The following is a 21097-nucleotide window of genomic DNA, read 5'->3' on the forward strand; positions in this document are numbered from 1 at the left end:
TTTTAGAGATACTCCATCTGCATTTCTAATGAGTCTTGCCTCGATGGTGGGTTCTGATTCTTCAAATGGACATAACCTATAAGGAAATATTTCATGTTTCTAGAAGAATTAACTGTTAAATAAACAGGTTTGGAAATGAAGAATGTTTTTGCCACAGTATCCCTATTTTCTAATTTATCTTCTGGGCCCCTCTGAGTTTCTTGTATCAGACTTTCTTAAGACATTTGCCTGTTGGACTCTTACACACCCTGAACACAGAAGGGTTTCTCAGAGCTCCTTGGCAAGCAGACGTGAGAGCATGACAGTGGATAAGTGCCACTAGGGGAACCGCTCTGTCTGGCAGATGGCAGCTCTTCCTCAGCGGGGCCCATGTCCTGTCAGTGTTAAGTAAAATCACAGGCCAGCATTGCAAAGAAATCTCACCAGATCTCTGCTAAGAGAGTCTCATGATTCTTTTTTTTCTTAGCTGATTTATTTCTTCTTTACCACCCATTTTTACCCTGGGGAACATCTAGGGGAGTGTGTGTGTGTGTGTGTGTGTGTGTGTCTATGGTTAGGGAGGTCGGAGGGGAATCATATATACATTTTTTTAAATGACCAGACCTGGGATTCTCTGAGCATCATCGTATTGCAGCCACAGCCCAGGGCATGGGTGACTATACTCTCGCATAGATTTAGAATGTTATTAACTTCCTCAGGGCACTGACATGCACATTACTTATAATGAAAAGAGAATGGTATTTAGGGCTGGAGAACCCTAGGTTTGAATCCTAGCTCTGTCTTAACATATGTGAGACCTTGACTTAGGTATGCAACCTCAGTTGAGCCTCGGTTTCCCCATCTGCAAAGTGGGGATATGATTTCCTATTTCATACAGTCATTGTGAGGATCAAGTCAGGTGATAAATGCAGAAGCTCTTTGCTTATAGTAGTTGCTTCACACAGTTAGGTTTCTTTTCATCCAAGTGCGATTAAACACATGGTGGTTTCCACGTTTTGTCAATTTGCCCAGCTCAGCGGTTTCAGTTATGAGGTTGCATGGTCTTTCCCGTTTGCTGTAGCATGAGGCCCAATGCAACACCTTTTGCATGTGCAGGGTTTACTGAGGAAACAAGGATATTTAGACATTATAAGATTATTCTGTAGATGGAAGATGGTAAATACCTTGAGGCAAAATTGATCTTTGTCATTCAGAAAAGGAAAGACAAGCCACAGAACAGGAGGAAATATTTGTAATGTGTATACCTGACAATGGGGTATTATCCAGAATATGTAAAGAAAACTAAAAATAAAATTCAACTAAAAATAAGATGGGTAAGCCACTAGAACATGGGCAAAAGATTTGAATAGATACTTAACAAAAGAAGATTGTATGGTCAGACAGTAGACACATGAAAAGATATTCTGTGATCATTAGTTATCCAGGAAATGCAAATTCAAACCATGAGGATTACCATTACATATCCACTAGAATGACTAAAATTAAAAGGACTGCAAAGACGGCTTGTTGGCAGGCACGTGGAACAACTAGGATTCCCATACACTGCTGGTGGGAATGTAAAATTGCACAACCACTTTGGAAAATTGTTTGGCAGTTTCTTAAAAAGTTAAAAATACATCTTCCATATGACCCAGTCACTTCACTCCTACATATTTACTCAAGAGGAATGAAGATATATGTCTCCTCTAAGATTTTTACATGAATTTTCATAGCAGCTTTATTTGTAATAGCTCCAAACTGGAAACAACAAAAATGTTCATCAACAAGTGAATGCATGAATGAAATGTAATATATACATTGCATAGAATGGAATTCTAGTCAGCAATAAAAAGAAACAACTACCAATACATGGCTCAATATGGATGGATGAATCTCAAGACTATATGCTCATTGAAAGAAGCAAGACATAACATACACTGTATAATCCCATTTACATAAAATGCAAACTAATCCATAGTGACAAAGATTGATCAGTGGTTGTCTGAAGATGGGGGTGGAGGAAGGGATGGTTTGCAAAAAAGGATGAGGAATTTCCTGAAAATCGTTAGAAATATTCTGTAGCTTGATGGTGGTGGTGTTCTCATGGGTGCATAGACTTGTCAAAACTCTCTAAATGGTGCACTTTGAATAATGCAATCTGTTGGGAATAAATCAATCCTCAGTAATGTTGATAAGGAAAAAAAGATAAATTGTTTGTTTAAAGCAAAAATAGCAATAAAATTTATAACATGTAGAATATGTTTTTGTCTCAACAGTGACATAATGGATGGGAGAATGAAAAGGAATTATATATTGTTGTAAGGTTCTTATATTATGCTTGACATGGTATAACATTTTTTGAGGGGAAAATGTGATAAGTTAAAGATGCATGTTTTAGGCCATAGAAAAATTGCTGGAAAAAAATTAGTAAAACAGTTTAAAATCCAGCAATGCAATACTAAAGATTATTCAATTAATCAAGAGAAGACAGGAGCAGAGGGAAAAGAACATATGGGATAAAGAGGGGAAAAATTGCAAGATAATAGTTTTAAACTCAGTCACATTAATAATTACACTGAGTGTAAATGATTTAAACACTCCTATTTTCAGATTGTTAGATATGATAAATTAAGACTGAACTAGATGCTTTCTACAAGAAACCCACTTAAAATTAAAGATAAATAGGTAAAAAGTATGAGAATAAAAAATGTATACCTGCAAACATTAACCATAAAAGAGTTGGAGTGGCTATACTAATATTAGATAGACTTCAGAAGAAGGAACATTACCAGAGATATAGAGGATCACTTCATAATGATAAAGCAGTCTACTCATCACGAAGACATAACAATCTAAATGTGTATGGAGTCCACAAAATAGCATCAAAATACATGAAGCAAAAATGGAAAGTACTGAAAGGAAAATTAACAAATCCAAAATTATACTTACAGACATCAGTCCTTCTCTCTGAGTAATTGATATAATAAACAGACAGAAGACCAGTAATGATATAAATCATTTGAACAACATTACTAACAAACTTGACGTAATGACATTTATTAAAAACTCTACCGAGCAAGAGCAGAATACACATTCTTTTTTTTTTTTAACATCTTTATTGGAGTGTAATTGCTTTACAATGTTGTGTTAGTTTCTGCTGTATAACAAAGTGAATCAGTTATACATATACATATATCCCCATATCTCCTCCCTCTTGCATCTCCCTCCCACCCTCCCTATCCCACCCCTCTAGGTGGTCACAAAGCACAGAGCTGATCTCCCTGTGCTATGCGGCTGCTTCCCACTAGCTATCTATTTTACATTTGGTAGTGTATATATGTCCATGCCACTCTCTCACTTCGTCCCAGCTTACCCTTCCCCCTCCCCGTGTCCTCGAGTCCATTCTCTACATCTGCGTCTTTATTCCTGTCCTGCCCCTAGGTACTTCAGAACCTTTTTTTTTTTTTTAGATTCCATATATATGTGTTAGCATATGGTATTTGATTTTCTCTTTCTGACCTACTTCACTCTGTATGACAGACTCTAGGTCCATCCACCTCACTACAAATAACTCAATTTCGTTTCTTTTTATGGTTAAGTAATATTCCATTGTATACATGTGCCACATCTTCTTTATCCATTCATCTGTGGATGGACACTTAGGTTGCTTCCATGTCCTGGCTATTGTAAATAGAGCTGCAAGGAACATTGTGGTACATGAATCTTTTTGAATTATGGTTTTCTCAGGGTATATGCCCAGTAGTGGGATTGCTGGGTCATATGGTAGTTCTATTTTTAGTTTTTAAGGAACCTCCATACTGTTCTCCATAGTGGCTGTATCAATTTACATTCCCACCAACAGTGCAAGAGGTTTCCCTTTTCTCCACACCCTCTCCAGCATTTATTGTGTGTAGATTTTTTGATGATGGCCATTCTGACCGGTATGAGATGATATCTCATTGTAGTTTTGATTTGCATTTCTCTAATGAGTAATGATGTTGAGCATTCTTTCCTGTGTTTGTTGGCAATCTGTATATCTTCTTTGGAGAAATGTCTATTTAGGTCTTCTGCCCATTTTTGGATTAGGTTGTTTGTTTTTTTGATATTGAGCTGCATGAGCTGCTTGTAAATTTTGGAGATTAATCCTTTGTCAGTTGCTTCATTTGCAAATATTTTCTTCCATTCTGAGGGTTGTCTTTTCGTCTTGTTTATGGTTTCCTTCGCTGTGCAATAGCTTTTAAGTTTCATTAGGTCCCATTTGTTTATTTTTGTTTTTATTTCCATTTCTCTAGGAGGTGGGTCAAAAAGGATCTTGCTGTGATTTATGTCATAGCGTGATCTGCCTATGTTTTCCTCTAAGAATTTCATAGTGTCTGGCCTTACATTGAGGTCTTTAATCCATTTTGAGTTTATTTTTGTGTATGGTGTTACGGAGTGTTCTAATTTCACTCTTTTACATGTAGCTGTCCAGTTTTCCCAGCACCACTTATTGAAGAGGCTGTCTTTTCTCCATTGTATATTCTTGCCTCCTTTATCAAAGATAAGGTGACCATATGTGCGTGGGTTTATCTCTGGGCTTTCTATCCTGTTCATTGATCTATATTTCTGTTTTTGTGCCAGTACAATACTGTCTTGATTACTGTAGCTTTGTAGTATAGTCTGAAGTCAGGGAGCCTGATTCCTCCAGCTCCGTTTTTCTTTCTCAAGATTGCTTTGGCTATTCGGGGTCTTTTGTGTTTCCATACAAATTGTGACATTTTTTGTTCTAGTTCTGTGAAAAATGCCATTGGTCGTTTGATAGGGATCGCACTGAATCTGTAGATTGCTTTGGGTAGTATACTCATTTTCGCAATGTTGATTTTTCCAATCCAAGAACATGGTATATCTCTACATCTGTTTGTATCATCTTTAATTTCTTTCATCAGTGTCTATAATTTTCTGCATACAGGTCTTTTGTCTCCTTAGGTAGGTTTATTCCTAGATATTTTATTCTTTTTGTTGCAATGGTAAATGGGAGGGTTTTCTTAATTTCACTTTCAGATTTTTCATCATTAGTGTATAGGAATGCAAGAGATTTCTGTGCATTAATTTTGTATCCTGCTACTTTACCAAATTCATTTATTAGCTCAAGTAGTTTTCTGTTAGCATCTTTAGGATTTTCTATGTATAGTATCATGTCAGCTGCAAACCGTGACAGCTTTACTTCTTCTTTTCCTATTTGGATTCCTTTTATTTTCTTTTTCTTCTCTGATTGCTGTGGCTAAAACTTCCAAAACTATGTTGAATAATAGTGGTGACAGTGGGCAATCTTGTCTTGTTCCTGATCGTAGTGGAAATGGTTTCAGTTTTTCACCATTGAGGACGATGTTGGCTATGGGTTTGTTATATATGGCCTTTATTATGTTGAGGTAAGGCACTCTATGCCTAGATTCTGGAGAGTTTTTATCATAAATGGGTGTTGAATTTTGTCAAAAGCTTTCTCTGCATCTATTGAGATGATCATATGGTTTTTCTCCTTCAAGTTGTTAATATGGTGTATCACATTCATTGATTTGCATATACTGAAGAATCCTTGCATTCCCGGGATAAACCCCACTTGATCATGGTGTGTGATCCTTTTAATGTGCTGTTGGATTCTGTGTGCTAGTATTTTGTTGGGGATTTTTACATCTATGTTCATCAGTGATATTGACCTGTAGTTTTCTTTCTTTGTGACATCTTTGTCTGGTTTTGGTATCAGGGTGATGGTGGCCTCACAGAATGAGTTTGGGAATGCTTCTCCCTCTGCTATATTTTGGAGGAGTTTGAGAAAGATAGGTGTTAGCTCTTCTCTAAATGTTTGATAGAATTCGCCTGTGAAGCCATCTGGTCCTGTACTTTTGTTTGTCGGAAGATTTTTAATCACAGTTTCAATTTCAGTGCCTGTAGTTCATCTGTTCATATTTTCTATTTCTTCCTGGTTCAGTCTCGGAAGGTTGTGCATTTCTAAGAATTTGTCCATTTCTTCCATGTTGTCCATTTTATTGGCATATAGTTGCTTGTAGTAATCTCTCATGATCCTTTGTATTTCTGCAGTGTCAGTTGTTACTTCTCCTTTTTCATTTCTAATTCTACTGATTTGAGCCTTCTCCCTTTCTTTCTTGATGAGTCTGGCTAATGGTTTATCAATTTTGTTTACCTTCTCAAAGAACCAGCTTTTAGTTTTATTGATCTTTGCTATCGTTACCTTCATTTCTGAGCTGATCTTTATGATTTTTTTCCTTCTGCTAACTTTGGGGTTTTTTTGTTCTTCTTTCTCTAATTGCTTTAGGTGTAAGATCAGGTTGTTTATTTGAGATGTTTCTTGTTTCTTAAGGTAGGATTGTATTGCTATAAACTTCCCTCTTAGAACTGCTTTTGCTGCATTCCATAGGTTTTGCGTCGTCGTGTTTTCATTGTCATTTGTTTCTAGGTATTTTTTGATTTCCTCTTTGATTTCTTCAGTGATCTCTTGGTTATTAAGTAGTGTATTGTTTAACCTCTATGTGTTTGTATTTTTTACAGATTTTTTTCCTGTAATTGATATCTAGTCTCATAGCGTTGTGGTCGGAAAAGATACTTGATACGATTTCAATTTTGTTAAATTTACCGAGGCTTGATTTGTGACCCAAGATATGATCTATCCTGGAGAATGTTCCATGAGCACTTGAGAAGAAAGTGTATTCTGTTGTTTTTGGATGGAATGTCCTTTAAATATCAATTAAGTCCATCTTGTTTAACATATCATTTAAAGCTAGTGTTTCCTTATTTATTTTCATTTTGGATGATCTGTCCATTGGTGAAAGTGGGGTGTTAAAGTCCCCTACTATGATTGTGTTACTGTCGATTTCCCCTTTTATGGCTGTTAGTGTTTGCCTTATGTATAGAGGTGCTCCTATGTTGGGTGCATAAATATTTACAATTGTTATATCTTCTTCTTGGATTGATTCCTTGATCATTATATAGTGTCCTTCTTTGTCTCTTGTAATAGTCTTTATTTTAAAGTCTATTTTGTCTGATATGAGAATTGCTACTCCAGCTTTCTTTTGATTTCCATTTGCTTGGAATATCTTTTTCCATCCCCTCACTTTCAGTCTGTATGTGTCCCTAGGTCTGAAGTGGGTCTCTTGTAGACAGCATATATACGGGTCTTGTTTTTGTATCCATTCAGCCAGTGTATGTCTTTTGGTTGGAGCATTTAATCCATTTACATTTAAGGAATTATTGATATGTATGTTCCTATTACCATTTTCTTAATTGTTTTGGGTTTGTTATTGTAGGTCTTTTCCTTCTCTTGTGTTTCCTCCCTAGAGAAGTTCCTTTATCATTTATTGTAAAGCTGGTTTGGTGGTGCTGAATTCTCTTGGCTTTTGCTTGTCTGTAAAGGTTTTAATTTCTCTGTCAGATCTCAATGAGATCCTTGTTGGGTAGAGTAATCTTGGTTGTAGGTTTTTCCCCTTCATCACTTTAAATATGTCCTGCCACTCCGTTCTGGCTTGCAGAGCTTCTGCTGAAAGATCAGCTGTTAACCTTATCGAGATTCCCTTGTGTGTTATTTGTTGTTTTTCCCTTGCTGCTTTTAATGTTTTTTCTTTGTATTTAATTTTTGATAGTTTGATTAATATGTGTCTTGGCATGTTTCTCCTTAGATTTATCCTGTATGGGACTCTCTGTGCTTCCTGGTCTTTAGTAACTATTTCCTTTCCCATATTAGGAAAGTTTTCAACTATAATCTCTTCAAATGTTTTCTCAGTCCCTTTCTTTTTCTCTTCTTCTTCTGGGACCCCTATAATTCGAATGTTGGTGCATTTAGTGTTGTCCCAGAGGTCTCTGAGACTGTCTTCAATTCTTTTCATTCTTTTTTCTTTATTCTGCTCTGCAGTAGTTATTTCCACCATTTTATCTTCCAGGTCACTTATCCGTTCTTCTGTCTCAGTTATTCTGCTATTGATCCCTTAAAGAGAATTTTTAATTTCATTTATCGTGTTGTTCATCACTGTTTGTTTGCTCTTTAGTTCTTCTAGGTCCTGGTTAAACGTTTCTTGTATTTTCTCCATTCTCTTTAGAAGACTTTGGATCATCTTTACTATCATTATTCTGAATTCTTTTTCAGGTAGACTGCCTATTTCCTCTTCATTTGTTAGGTCTGGTGGGTTTTTACCTTGCTCCTTCATCTGCTGTGTGTTCCTCTGTCTTCTCATTTTGCTTAGCTTACTGTGTTTGGGTTCTCCTCTTCGCAGGCTGCAGATTCATAGTTCCCATTGTTTTTGGTGTCTGCCTCCAGTGGCTAAGTTTGGTTCAGTGGGTTGTGTAGGCTTCCTGGTGGAGGGGACTAGTGCCTGTGTTCTGGTGGATGAGGCTGTATCTTGTCTTTCTGGTGGACAGGTCCACGTCTGGTTGTGTGTTTTGGGGTGTCTGTACCCTTATTATGATTTTAGGCAGCCTCTCTGCTAATGGGTGGGGTTGTGTTCCTGTCTAGCTAGTTGTTTGGCATAGGGTGTCCAGCACTGTAGCTTGCTGGTTGTTGAGAGGAGCTGGGTCTTGGTGTTGAGATGGAGATCTCTGGGAGATTTTCGCTGTTTGATATTACATGGAGCTGGGAGGTCCCTTGTGGACCAATGTCCTGAACTTGGCTCTCCCACCTCAGAGTCACAGCCTTGACGTCTGGCTGAAGCACCAAGAGCCTGTCATCCACATGGCTCAGAATAAAAGGGAGGAAAAAAAAAGAAAGAAAGAGAGAAGAAGACAAAATAAAATAAAATAAAGTTATTAAAATAAAAAAAATTACTAAAAAAAATTTTAAAAATTAATTAAAAAAAAGACGGAAAGAAGAGAGCAACCAAACCAAAAAACAAATCCACCAATGATAACAAGTGCTAAAAACTATACTAAAAAAAAGAAGAAAAAAAAAACGGACAGACAGAACCATCGGACAAATGGTAAAAGCAAAACTATACAGACAAAATCACACACAGAAGCATACACATATACACTCACAAAATGAGAAAAAGGGAAAAATATATATATATTGTTGCTCCCAAAGTCCACTGCCTCAATTTTGGGATGATTCTTTGTCTATTCAGGTATTCCACAGATGCAGGTATATGAAGTTGATTGTGGAGCTTTAATCCGCTGCTTCTGAGGCTGCTGGGAGAAATTTCCCTTTCTCTTCTTTGTTCCCACAGCTCCCGGGGTTCAGCTTTGGATTTGGCCCCGCCTCTGCATGTAGGTCGCCTGAGGGTGTCTGTTCTTCACTCAGACAGGACGGGGTTAAAGGAGCAGCTGATTTGGGGGCTCTGGCTCACTCAGGCCGGGGGAGGGAGGGGGACAGATGCGGGGCGAGCCTGCGTCAGCAGAGGCCAGCATGATGTTGCACCAGCCTGAGGTGCGCCGTGCGTTCTCCCGGGGAAGTTGTCCCCGGATCACGGGAGCCTGGCAGTGGTGGGCTGCACAGGCTCCCGGGAGGGGCGGTGTGGAGAGTGACCTGTGCTTGCACACAGGCTTCTTGGTGGCGGCAGCAGCAGCCTTAGCGTCTCATGCCCATCTCTGGGGTCCGTGCTGATGGCCGTGGCTCGCGCCCATCTCCGGAGCTCCTTTAAGCGGCGCTCTGAATCCCCTCTCCTCGCGCACCAGGAAACAAAGAGGCAAGAAAAAGTCTCTTTCCTCCTTCACAGCTCCCTCCCACTGGTGCAGGTCCCATCCCTATTCTTTTGTTTGTTTTTTCTTTTGCCCTACCCAGGTACATGGGGAGTTTCTTGCCTTTTGGGAGGTCTGAGGTCTTCTGCCAGCGTTCAGTAGGTGTTCTGTAGCAGTTGTTCCACGTGTTGATGTATTTCTGATGTATTTGTGGGGAGGAAGGTGATCTCCCCATCTTACTCCTCTGCCATCTTGAAGCTCCCCAGAATACACCTTCTTTTGAAGTGCACATAGAACATTTATCAAGACAGACCATGTAGATTTATAATGATTGAAATCATACAAAATATGTTCTCTGATTAGGGTGAAATTAAATTAAGAATTAATAACAGAAAAATATCTGGAGTAATCCTTACATATTAGGAAACTAAACAACACACATAATTCATAGGTCAAAGAACAAATCACAGGGAAATTAGAAAATGTTTAGAATAAAATGAAAATGAAACACAGCATATCAAAATTTGTGGTAAGCAACTAAAGCAGTGCTCAGAGGAAAACGTATACCTTTAAATGCTTACATTAGAAAAGAAGAAAAGGCTAAAGACAGTGGTGTAAATTTCTATTTTAAGAAGCTAGAAAAAGAGGAATAAGTTAAATACAAAGAAAGTGGAGCGAATAATAAAAATGAGAGCAGAAATCAATGAAATAAGAAATGGTCAAAGAATGGGAAAAAAATAAAGCCCAAAACTGTTATTTTTCTTTCAATAAATGAATAAAATTGAAAGATATTTAGCTAGAATGATCCAGAAAAAAGATAGACACAAATTATCAGTATGTAGAATAAAAGAGAAGGCATCACTATAGATCCTACAGACACTGGAAGGATAAATAAAATTAAATATCATTGTTATTATTGTTATTGATGTAATGTCAATGTAATGCCAATATATTTGACAACATATATGAAATTGACAAATTTCTTGAAAGATACATTGTACCAAAAGTGGCACAGAAAGAAACAGAAAACCTGAATAGCTTTGTCTGGCATGACTGGTGAAATCAACCAAATATGGAAGAAAAGAAAACATACTGATTTTACACAAACTCTTTCAGAAAAGAAAAGGGAAAATGAATTTTAGGAGCACCCCGACACCAAAACGCAGACAAAGACATTATGAGAGCAATATCCCTTATGAGCACATGTGCTGGGGACACTAATGCATCCATCACAGGTCTCTGATTGTCTCGCAGGTAGGCTGGCATCCTTCTGGACGAGGACATCTTCCGAGGTTAGGAGCTTGTCGGCAGTCTCCCGCTGCAGGTACTGGTGGCGGGGCCGAAGGCCTACAGTACCTGGGAGAACATCGGCTGCCTGCAGGACTGCCGAGAGTGCGCTGGAGGCCTGGTGAGCCCCCGCGGGCCCCCAATCCTGCAGGGTCTGCATGGTTACACGTGTAGGGGCTGACCATGTGGCCCGTGGGCTTTGGAACCAGATGGAATTCCCACCTGCCCTTGTGACCCTGGATGCATTACTTAATTTTGTCACCTGTGCACGTCCACCTTCTTGGATGCTGTGAGGACTGATGCAGACCATGCTTGTAAAATGCTTGGCCCGTGAGGCCCGCGGTAAATGTCATGAAACTTGGTGGTGGTGGTTGTTGAGAGTATAGGAAAGGGCCAGTGGGGGTCAGATGATCAAAGCTCTGCTCCAGTGTTTAAATCCCTTGGGGAGAAGGCAGGAATGACCCCAGGGGTTTCTACCCTGGGAAGGAGGCAAATGGGGATATGCCAAGCATTTAGAGAGTGTCTAGAGTGTCCCCAGCCCAAGCCTTAGAGCAGATTGAGCAGTGTGGGGTGTGAGGTATGAGAAACCCCAGTATGAATCTTTGCAGAGTCGAGGGGACTGAGGACAGCTGGGATCTGTGCTCTGTTCCTCTACAGTCCTGAGAGTGGAGGTGCCTGCGGGATGCAGGATGCCAGAGTCTCTGCATCCCTGTGGGAGCCCAGCGCTGGTGAGAAAGGGGACCCAAGTGGGGTCTCTGAGGACAGGATGTGGGGGATGTGTGGTTGTGGACCTGTGACTCGGTGGCATTGCATGGCTGCAGACATCAGCTCTGATGGCATCTGAGGTTCAGCCCCAGATGACAACGCTGTGTGGGTGACCCCCAGGGACCACACCGCCTCATCATCATGTGGGCCAGAAGCAGGCAGGGAAGGAGGGAAGAGCAGGGAGGAGGGAGCTCCTCTTGGGCCTTGGGCCTGAATTCCATCTTGAAGTTGACTGAATATTTTCCTAACAACAGCAGCTCTGAACCTGAAGGGGAGGCTGAAGAATTTTAACCTCAGTGAGAAGGGGTCAAGAGCAAGTCAAGGGTGGTTGTAGAGAATAAAAGGGGAGGATGAGTTTCTGGAGAGCCCGGCATCAGAGCATCAGAGTCGGGGTCCATGGAGGGGCGAGGAGGGGCTGGGCCTTCACCACCGGCAGAGCCCAAGGTTTCTCCCACATGAACGATGCGGATGGGACTGGGAGCCTCCTGTGTCCTTTCATCTGAGAGTCACCGTGGTCACTTCTCTCGCGGTGGCTGAGTAAGGATGTGCACATGGTGAAGGGGACCTTGGTTAGTCAGGCGTGCGTACTGTGTCTGTGATGGTGGGGGACATGCTTGCTTTTCCAGTGGGCATGATGTAGGGGTCCGCCTGGAAAAGAAGGAGGATAGGGAATAAAGTGACAGCTGGCGCTGGGGCGCAGCTGGGCCAGGAGTGTAGGTCCTCTGAGGCAGCTGGGGGCAATGGCTTATAATGACCTTAAGTGACCTGACACGCGTGAGGCCCCTGCTAAGGGGCTGGTTTCCATCCATCCAGTGGCCCTGCTGGGTCATACCCTCCTTTGTTGCCAAGCACTGACCGGCAGTGCAGAAATGACCCCTTCACCCACCATATTATGGAAAAGAACCTGACCGTGGAGGGCTGCTCTTACAGGCTGGATGCCAGGCCTGTAATCCCACCAGGCACTGCTGCCTCATGAGGCTTTGTTTCCCAGTAGCTCCTCAGTGACGGATGCAGAGGGCCTTGATTTCCATTTCTGTTCCTTCCCTTCTCCTCTCCACCCCCATATCCACCCAACACCTAGCCCAAGGCTATTTGTAGAGACATAAATATTTGTTGAAAGAAAAGCATGAGCATCTTCTAATTGTTCTAAGTTATATTTACAAACACCACATCTTCTGCAGGCAGGAGGTCTCCAGGAGTGAAGTGTGAATGTCTGGGAGCTCCCGAGATGGTACTGAAAACCACCTTTTTCATGGCCCGTAGGTCTAAGTAGGTCTTGCTTCAAAAAAAATGTATTTCAACACACATTTACTGGGTTTGAAGCCAGCAACCCTGGGTGTGACCACAGGAAAGTTTTTCCCTTCACTATGCCTCATTTTCCCCATATATAAAATGAGGATAAGCTCTCCTTTGTAGTGGTTGTGAAGGTCAAGTTATGAAAGATGATGAGCATAAAATCCTTCACGTGTGAACCCAGGAAGCAGCAGTTGACATCTTTATGGTGTGCTTACCCTGGGGATTCGGAGAAAAAAAAATACCACATGGTCTGTTTTGCTTGCCATCGTAAAGATGGATACAGAGCCCAGACTGGTATGGCAGGTCCTGTGTAGCAGCTGGGGCTGGGAGGACTCAGTGACATCTGGCGGGGGGCGGGGGCAGTCCCTGAGCAGTGTCATTTTAGCAATTTAGAGGATGAACGAGAGGCTTCGCGATGGGGGTCTGAGGACCTGCTGGATAAAGGGATACCTGCACACAGGTGAAGGTGTGGGAGTGTGTGGTGCATCTAGGGACACTGGGACAGGCATGGGCTGGGTTCAGGTGAAGGTGCAAGGGAGGAATGGCAACTTTATTCAGAAAGCCAGCAGACCGAGAAGATGGTGGACTCGCGTCCCAAAGAACCATCTTACCTGAGTTAGAATTCAGGCTTCTTTTATACTAAAATGGGAGGGGGTGTGGTTAGTTGTTGCAAACTTCTTGGTGTCAGAATCCTTTGTTCTTGCAGCTGTCCTTGTAGGTCAGGTCACGAAGTTCCTGTAAACCCTTCCACAAGACAAATGTTATTCTCTGTTCTGCAACATCTTATCTCTTATATGAGTGGGAAAGTGTTATACCTTTCAAGGTCAGAGCCTTGCGAATGGGCTATCCTGTATATTTTCAGGCTGTAAGCAACATTCTTAACTTGTAGCAAAAACAATAGCATACAAAGGTTAAAGTGAAAGAACAGATCCAATATGGAGTCAGATTTGTTCTTCCCTATTACAAACGGGCAGGGACCAAGTCTTTGATCACCACAGCCCTACTTCTGACTATAGTGGGGAGTATCAGTAAGCAGCTGTTGACTGACTAAACAGACTGAATGATAGACTGATAGACAGACTGATGTCCGTCAGACAGATGGACTGATGGACAGATGGACTGACTAAATAAATGACTGCCCTGTGCCTCCATTTTTCTTTCTTACCCTTAGAAGTTAAGATCAATCCACAAAACTTGGCCCCTTTGGTCTTTCCTTGCTTTATTATTACTTTTTACCTTGAACATTTTATTTAAACATCTGACTCTATCGTTAAGTATTTGGAGACAAAGAACACTGGCATTGCCTTGAGGCTACTCATATTCAGAAGCAGGGTGCTATTTATCGGCTCTAAAGCCTGTACAGACCCATTCTGACAGTGCATTTGTTGAGTAGTTTAGGAAACAGGGACTTGAGAAGAGGGCTGGGATGGGAAATCATTGTACAATTTATCAAGATATGACTACATCTGGCACCTAATTTTTGCCTCTACTTTAAACATACACCCTGTTTAAATCCGTTTCTCTTGACTGCTAACTTTCATGTTTGTTACTATTGCTTGAAGTGAGCAATGTCTGTGGAAGGCAGCTTCTTTGCCGAGGAAAGCATATTTGAAATCACATTTCTTGTATTATTTTCACCAATTACAGAAGTGGTGCATATCCATTGTAGAAATTTTTGAAACTACAAAGACACAAAGAAGGAAGTAAATAAATCCCACAGTTATACTTTCCCAGGGATGATTACTATCATTTGCACTATATTCGTTCTATGCATTGTGTACGTATGTGTTTAAAATTTTATAACCTCTTCTTTTCATCTATGAGTTGATATGGATACCCCTTCCGATCATTTCTTTGAAGTGAAGTTTTAACGGCTGGTACCATTTATCATGTAGATGCACCATACTTTATTCAACTAATTCTTTAGTGTATGTCAAATTTTTCTTTGCTACAAATGACACTATAGGCAACATTTTAGTCGCAAACTTTCTTCCCACATACCTGTGATTGTTTTCTTGAGATCAATTATTTAAATGATATTTGTACTGTCACCAAAGGTTATACTAGTTCCCACTTCTGCCAGGAGTTGAACACAGAATCTTAATAGTTGCAGGACTACTGGCTTTCAAATTCTTTTGACCGTGACCTATAGAAAAGGGTACACTTTTCAGTACCACCCCGTATTTACAAACACATATACACAAAATCGAAAAGATAAATTTCATGAAACAGTACTCATTTCACTATTGTGATCTAGTGCTCTAGTATTTTCTTTTAATTTTATGTCATTTTAAGAAAGGCTAGTCATGATGCATTAAACTGATTTCATGACCTGCTAGTGGGTCATAGCCTGTAATTTTCACAACGCAGCCTAGACTCACAGATCAAAAAAGGACCTTGCTGTATAGAGTTGAGAGCTGCACCTCAGCAGAGTGTGTCCACAGTGATAAAAAGAAGCTGGGCTTTCAGGGGAATATATTTTCTAGCTCAGTCTGTGGGGTGGCTTCTGCTAAGACCCAAATCTGATAATTCCGTTTTCACCGGAACGCTACTAATTTGGCCCTTTAGGATTTAAGATTATGTATCTGTAAGTGGGAAAGAGATCAAGGCCTTTAAATATCTCCTAAGCACAGACACTGACAGAAAGTGATCAGTTCTTGCTGGCTGCTGCCTCGTCTTGGATCTGAGGGGAAGACTCAGTGCACAGCAGCCTCCAGCGTTTGGACCAGGCGAGAGTTCACGATCCCAGCATTGCTGCTGTTAATCGGTTCCATGGAAACTTTTGGATTCTGAGAGTTTTTCTCTTCATAAATCAGTGTTTCCATAGTGCTTGGTGGTCGATTTGAATAACATCATCACTGTGTGTCAGGAAGTCATGAGAAAGTCTTAGGTTGGCTGTTCCTACAAGAGCCTTGGCAATCACTGCCTTCCCTGAATGTTGCAGTAGTAGCCCTTAGCAGTGAAGTGGATATATACACAGAGTACAAACAGAAGTGAACTTTGGAAGTGAACTGTATTTCCGTCTTTTAACTCCTTTGTTTCCCAGCTTAAATTTTTTCTAACTCTCTCTACCTTTTCAGCAAAGTCTGTCACGTTTTGTGCATAAAGCCTGGGATCAATGGGATTTCATGCAAAACAAGAAATTTTTTTCCAAAATCAGATTCTCAGTTGAACACTGGTTGGAACTTTCATAATTCATGTTCATGCAGTCACTCCGTTGCCTTAATGACTGCTGGTTAAGAGTCATTGTTAAGTGTGTCTAGGTTCTTTCTATGTGTGGAGCAGTGTACTAGGTACATATTCCCTGTCTTGAGGGCCAGGACATGTGAGGGGTGCACACTGTACACTGCATGCAACTGGGAGGCCCCAAGGTTTCAGTCAAATGAGCATTAGCGGACTTTTGTTTCTGACCAAGTTGGAGTAACAGGCAAGCAGATACACCCTCCTGACTGAAACAACTAAAAAGATGGACAATATATATGAACTAAACAGTTGGCGAGATGCTGGACGTCAGGCAGTGAGGAACAGCGATCTGTGAGAGAGAGGAAATCAACCAGATGAACCCTACAATTGCCCCTGTTTACTGCCTTGCGGGTGTTTCCATGCCATGCCTCACGAGGGGAAACCAAGGCAGAGCCCATGGAGCTGAGAGTCCAGGGAGACCCACACATCTAGAATTCACAGGATAAAGAACCAGACAGAGAACTCAGAGACCTACAGCCAGTCCCTTGCGATCATTCCGTTGACACTGACTATTGCATAAGTGTGAGGAAGCCACTCGAGGCTGCAGAAAGAATCACCCAAAAGGATTAGAGGGAACAGGGACTTCCCTGGTGGCACAGTGGTTAAGAATCCGCCTGCCAAGGCAGGGGACACGGGTTCGAGCCCTGGTTCGGGAAGAACCCACATGCCACGGAGCAACTAAGCCTATGTACCACAGGTACTGCGCACCGAAACTACTGAGCCCACGAGCCGCATCTACTGAAGCCTGGGTGCTCTAGAGCCCGTGCTCCACAACAAGAGAAGCCACAGCAATGAGAAGCCTGCACACCGCAAGGAAGAGTAGCCCCCTGCTCGCTGCAACTAGAGAAAGCCCACGCAGCAACGAAGACCCAATGCAGCCAAAAATAAATAAATAAATAAATAAATAAATAAATAAATAAATAAATAAAATTTATTAAAAAAAAAAAGATTAGAGGGAACAGTATCCGGTGCTCACACAGGGCTGGGAATAGTGCGTTTTCCCACCAGCCAGTCTGGAATACCTTAAGACTCACAAATGAGAAAAAAAGAAATTTTATGTATAAAAGAACAAAGGTAAGGATGACAGATTTCTCATTGGAAAAAGTGCAAGCAAGAAAACGTTGGAGCAACATTTTTAAAGTACTAAAAATAATAATCTAAAGCTCTATACTCAGCAAAATTTGTTTCCAAAAAAAAAGAAGGCATAATAAAGACATTTTCAGACTTGCAAAAGTTGAGGGGATTTATCACCAACAGGCTTTTACTATAAGAAATATTAAAGGAAATTATTCATGCAGAAGGAAAATGATATTGGATAGAAATATGGGTTTGCACAAAGGAATGAAAAGCGCCAAAAATATCAATAGTAACTAAATGTGTCAATATGTAAAATTTTTTTAGTATTTAAATCTCTTTAAACAAAAATCATAACAACATAGTGTGAGGTTTATAACTTATGTAAAAGTAAAAATGTATGATAGTAATAACAGCAAGGCCAGAAGGGGAGAAAAAGAAGTGTGCTATTGTAAGATTCTTGTACTGTAAATGAAGTGCTATAGTATCATCTACCTGGAAGTAGACTGTGATAAGTTGCAGATTTATACTATAAATCCTAAAGCTTCTACTAAAATAATAAAAACCAACACTTGTAGCCAAGTAGCTAACCAAAGAGTTAAAATGGAATTATAACAATACTAAGTTTATCCAAAAGAAGGCAGAAAAAGAGGAAATATGGGAGAATAAAGAGATTGTTCAGATAGAAAACAAATATCCAGATGGCAGATGTAAACCTAACCATATTAATAAACACTTTAAATGCAAATACCCCAATTAAAAGGCAGAGATGATCAGGATGGAGGTTGGCTGGCAGGTCCAGACCCTTCTTTTCCTCCCAGACCCTCTGAGGGGATTCCCTGCTCTTTCCCTCTGTTGTGGAGCTGAGGGAAGTGTGGCGAGATGTGGCTCAATGACCCCAAACCTCCTTAGTGAGTCAGGGAGGGGCTGGAATGGGAGCTGGCGGGGGCAGCGCGTGTTCCTGGCGCAGCCATGTACCGTTCCCGTGCTTACACGTGGTCTGGTCTGCGTTGTGGCTTCTAACCTCAGCGTGTAAGCGGAGAATCCACTGGCCTGGTTTGGACGTGTTGAAAACCCTTCACCTGCCTGGTGGGAACGCGAACAGACTCTGTCGGCTCGGAGGAGTCACGTGACTCAGTTCCGCTGCTTCCTTTGCTTCCCACCTTCTTTCTTTAAGGATTGATGGGGTCTGGACTTCCCTGGTGGCACAGTGGTTAAGAATCCGCCTGCCAATGCAGGGGACACGGGTTCGAGCCCTGGTTCGGGAAGATCCCACAATCCGCGAACAACTAAGCCCGTGCGCCACAACTACTGAACCTGCGCTCTAGAGCCCGTGAGCCACAACTACTGAGCCCGTGCGCCACAACTACTGAGCCTGCGCTCTGGAGCCTGCGAGCCACAGCTGCTGAGCCCACGTGCCACAACTACTGAAGCCCGCGCGCCTAGAGCCCATGCTCCGCAACAAGAGAAGCCACCGCAATGAGAAGCCCGCACACCACAATGAAGAGTAGCCCCTGCTCACCGCAACTAGAGAAAACCCATGCGCAGCAACGAAGACCCAACACAGCCATAAATAAATAAATAAATAAATTTATTTATTTAAAAAAAAAAAAAGATTGATGGGGTCAACCAAATCTTCAGGCTGTTGATATTTAACTGAACTTGCACATGGCCTCTTTTCTCCACATCCGAGCAAACCCAGATTGAATTTCCTACAATCGGCTGAGTGAGGAGTGGGAAAGAGAACCCTGGATTCCATTTCTGATTCATGTGGGACCGTGTCATGGAGAGGGCATTCTGAGTGGTGCGGGGGCACCTCGTCATGGAAGGGGTGGAATCTCAAGGTCAGGACGCTGTGACCTTGGGCCTTACCCCTGGGAGTCTCAGTTTCCTTCTCTCTTAAAGCCTAGTGCATGGTAGGCACTCAGTAAATACTTGACTCTCCTCTTCCTTCTTCCTGGATGTGATTACATTGAAGGGTCCCAACTCTCTCCCCTTCTCCCCTCCCTCTCCCCGACCCTGACACATTCGACCTGCATGGGAGCTGCCTGCTTGGGGCTCTTCAAGGTGCAGCCTTGGACCCTGGAGGCAAGTCAGATTCTCAGCAAATCTGACTCCAAAGCATCAGCGTCGGCAAAGACAGGCCTGGGGCCAGCACAGGCTGCATGGTCCCCACTGTGGGCCGCCCCGCCCAACCCCCGTAGAGCTGCAGCCCCAGCTGCTGACCTTGGCCCTGCACAGCCAAATTCTTCACAGGGAACTTCTACAGTATCCCTTGGGCCTTGAGTGTTACCTGTACCTGGATGGCCTGGGCCTGTGCCGTCCAACACTGAAAGACGCCACCCCTGGGCTCACTGGGTCCTCAGAATCAGTCTCCACTGCAGGACTTTAAGTCCCCCCTCCATTTGGGCCCCTCCGTGGGCGCCTTCTCATCTCCATCCCCCGGCTGCCCCGTTTCTCCTCAGTGTATCCCTGAATGCCACGTGGGACAGCAGAACTGGCTGAAGCAGCATAAAGAAATATGTGGACAAAATTGGAGCAAGATAAAGTCTTAGAAGATATCTCTGACCCAGCATGATGATAAGGTTATCAGCAAACACACGTCGACTGTTCCTTTCATGTTAGACACGGAGCTGCTGTTTGCTGTTTGGAGATATAATCCAGCTGGACAATGACAGAATCATTATATTTTAAAGATTGCACAAGAGAACACTGAAACAATTACAAGTGTTTATAAATTAAAGAAAAAAAAGTGGTGTGATGCTGAGCCCCGTGGTTATTCAGTAGACTTAGTCCCAAGACTGGATCCTCAGGGAGGTGCACCACCACCTCGTTTATCTGGCATCAGCCATTTCTTGGAACACAGCCGAGGCCTGAAATAAGCAAAACAGAACTCTGAGAATCCCGATGACACGAAGTCCATGTGCTGAAGCTCCAGCCCTCACTCTACTCCTGAAGGAGCCTGGCCGGCCTCCCCTAGGAGCCCGCTCCAGCTAGTTGACTCTCACATGTGGTTCCTGGTTTCCTGGGCTGCTGCAGACTAGGAAGGATATATGGTCTCCAAATGCAGGCAGCTAAGAGTGCTGGTGACCAAACAAAAGCCAGAAGTACTAGAAAAACGAGACTCAAAAATCCAAGAGCTCAGGGGGCCAGTTCCCAACCCCAAGGAGGACTTGAAGCTCTTCTAGAAGGCAAAGTGGGCTCCAGACAAGGTGGGCTCAGTGCAGTGAGACAGGCAGGCAGGTACAAGAAAGACAGTCATTCGAGGGCCTCTCTCCATCCTGGATGCTGCAGATTTGCTATTCCCTGGAATACAATAGATAGTGTTTGTTTAAAGGCTCAGCTTTTCACAGCAATCCCCTAGACATGTATCTCTCAAAACAGATCAGTAGGTCAGCCTAACATGGCAGATACCATTTTGCTCCCCATCCAATTTCATAAGGAGAAACAGAGCCAAGAAAAATCCTGCCTTGTGCCTGGGCCATGTGTAGCTAGTGGTGCTGGTAGACGATTCTAAGTCTGAGGGTCATGGATCCAGCTGGCTAGGAATGCATATGTGGGCAGCGTAGGGGGAAATTAAGCCATAACACCAAGTAACTGGGTAGCAGAGTAGAAAGGGTTCAGCCCATACTCAGAAAGGATCCAGGGCCTGATCTGGTAAACCTCCTAAGAAGGGACTGGCTGGGGCCCAAGTGTTGACCTCAATAGAAGGGCCGTCTCAGTGGTTACTGTTAACAGCTTAATCAGCCAGACCCTCTGCTCAGCTCCAGCCTAATTTTTCTAGGGCACCAACGAGGCT

At 42.3% G+C, this 21097-nt stretch overlaps 1 protein-coding gene across 1 annotated transcript in view; it reads left to right on the plus strand.

Moving 5' to 3' along the window:
• ACOXL (acyl-CoA oxidase like) overlaps window positions 1-21097 on the plus strand; it is a 360904-nt gene that overhangs the window by 176358 nt on the left and 163449 nt on the right. Inside the window, 1 exon segment of the mRNA XM_057558364.1 lies at window positions 10888-11041. Coding sequence (XP_057414347.1) covers window positions 10888-11041 — 154 coding nt within the window.

This window comes from Balaenoptera acutorostrata, chromosome 12, assembly GCF_949987535.1.
Source record: "Balaenoptera acutorostrata chromosome 12, mBalAcu1.1, whole genome shotgun sequence".
NCBI classification, from domain to species: Eukaryota; Metazoa; Chordata; class Mammalia; order Artiodactyla; family Balaenopteridae; genus Balaenoptera; species Balaenoptera acutorostrata.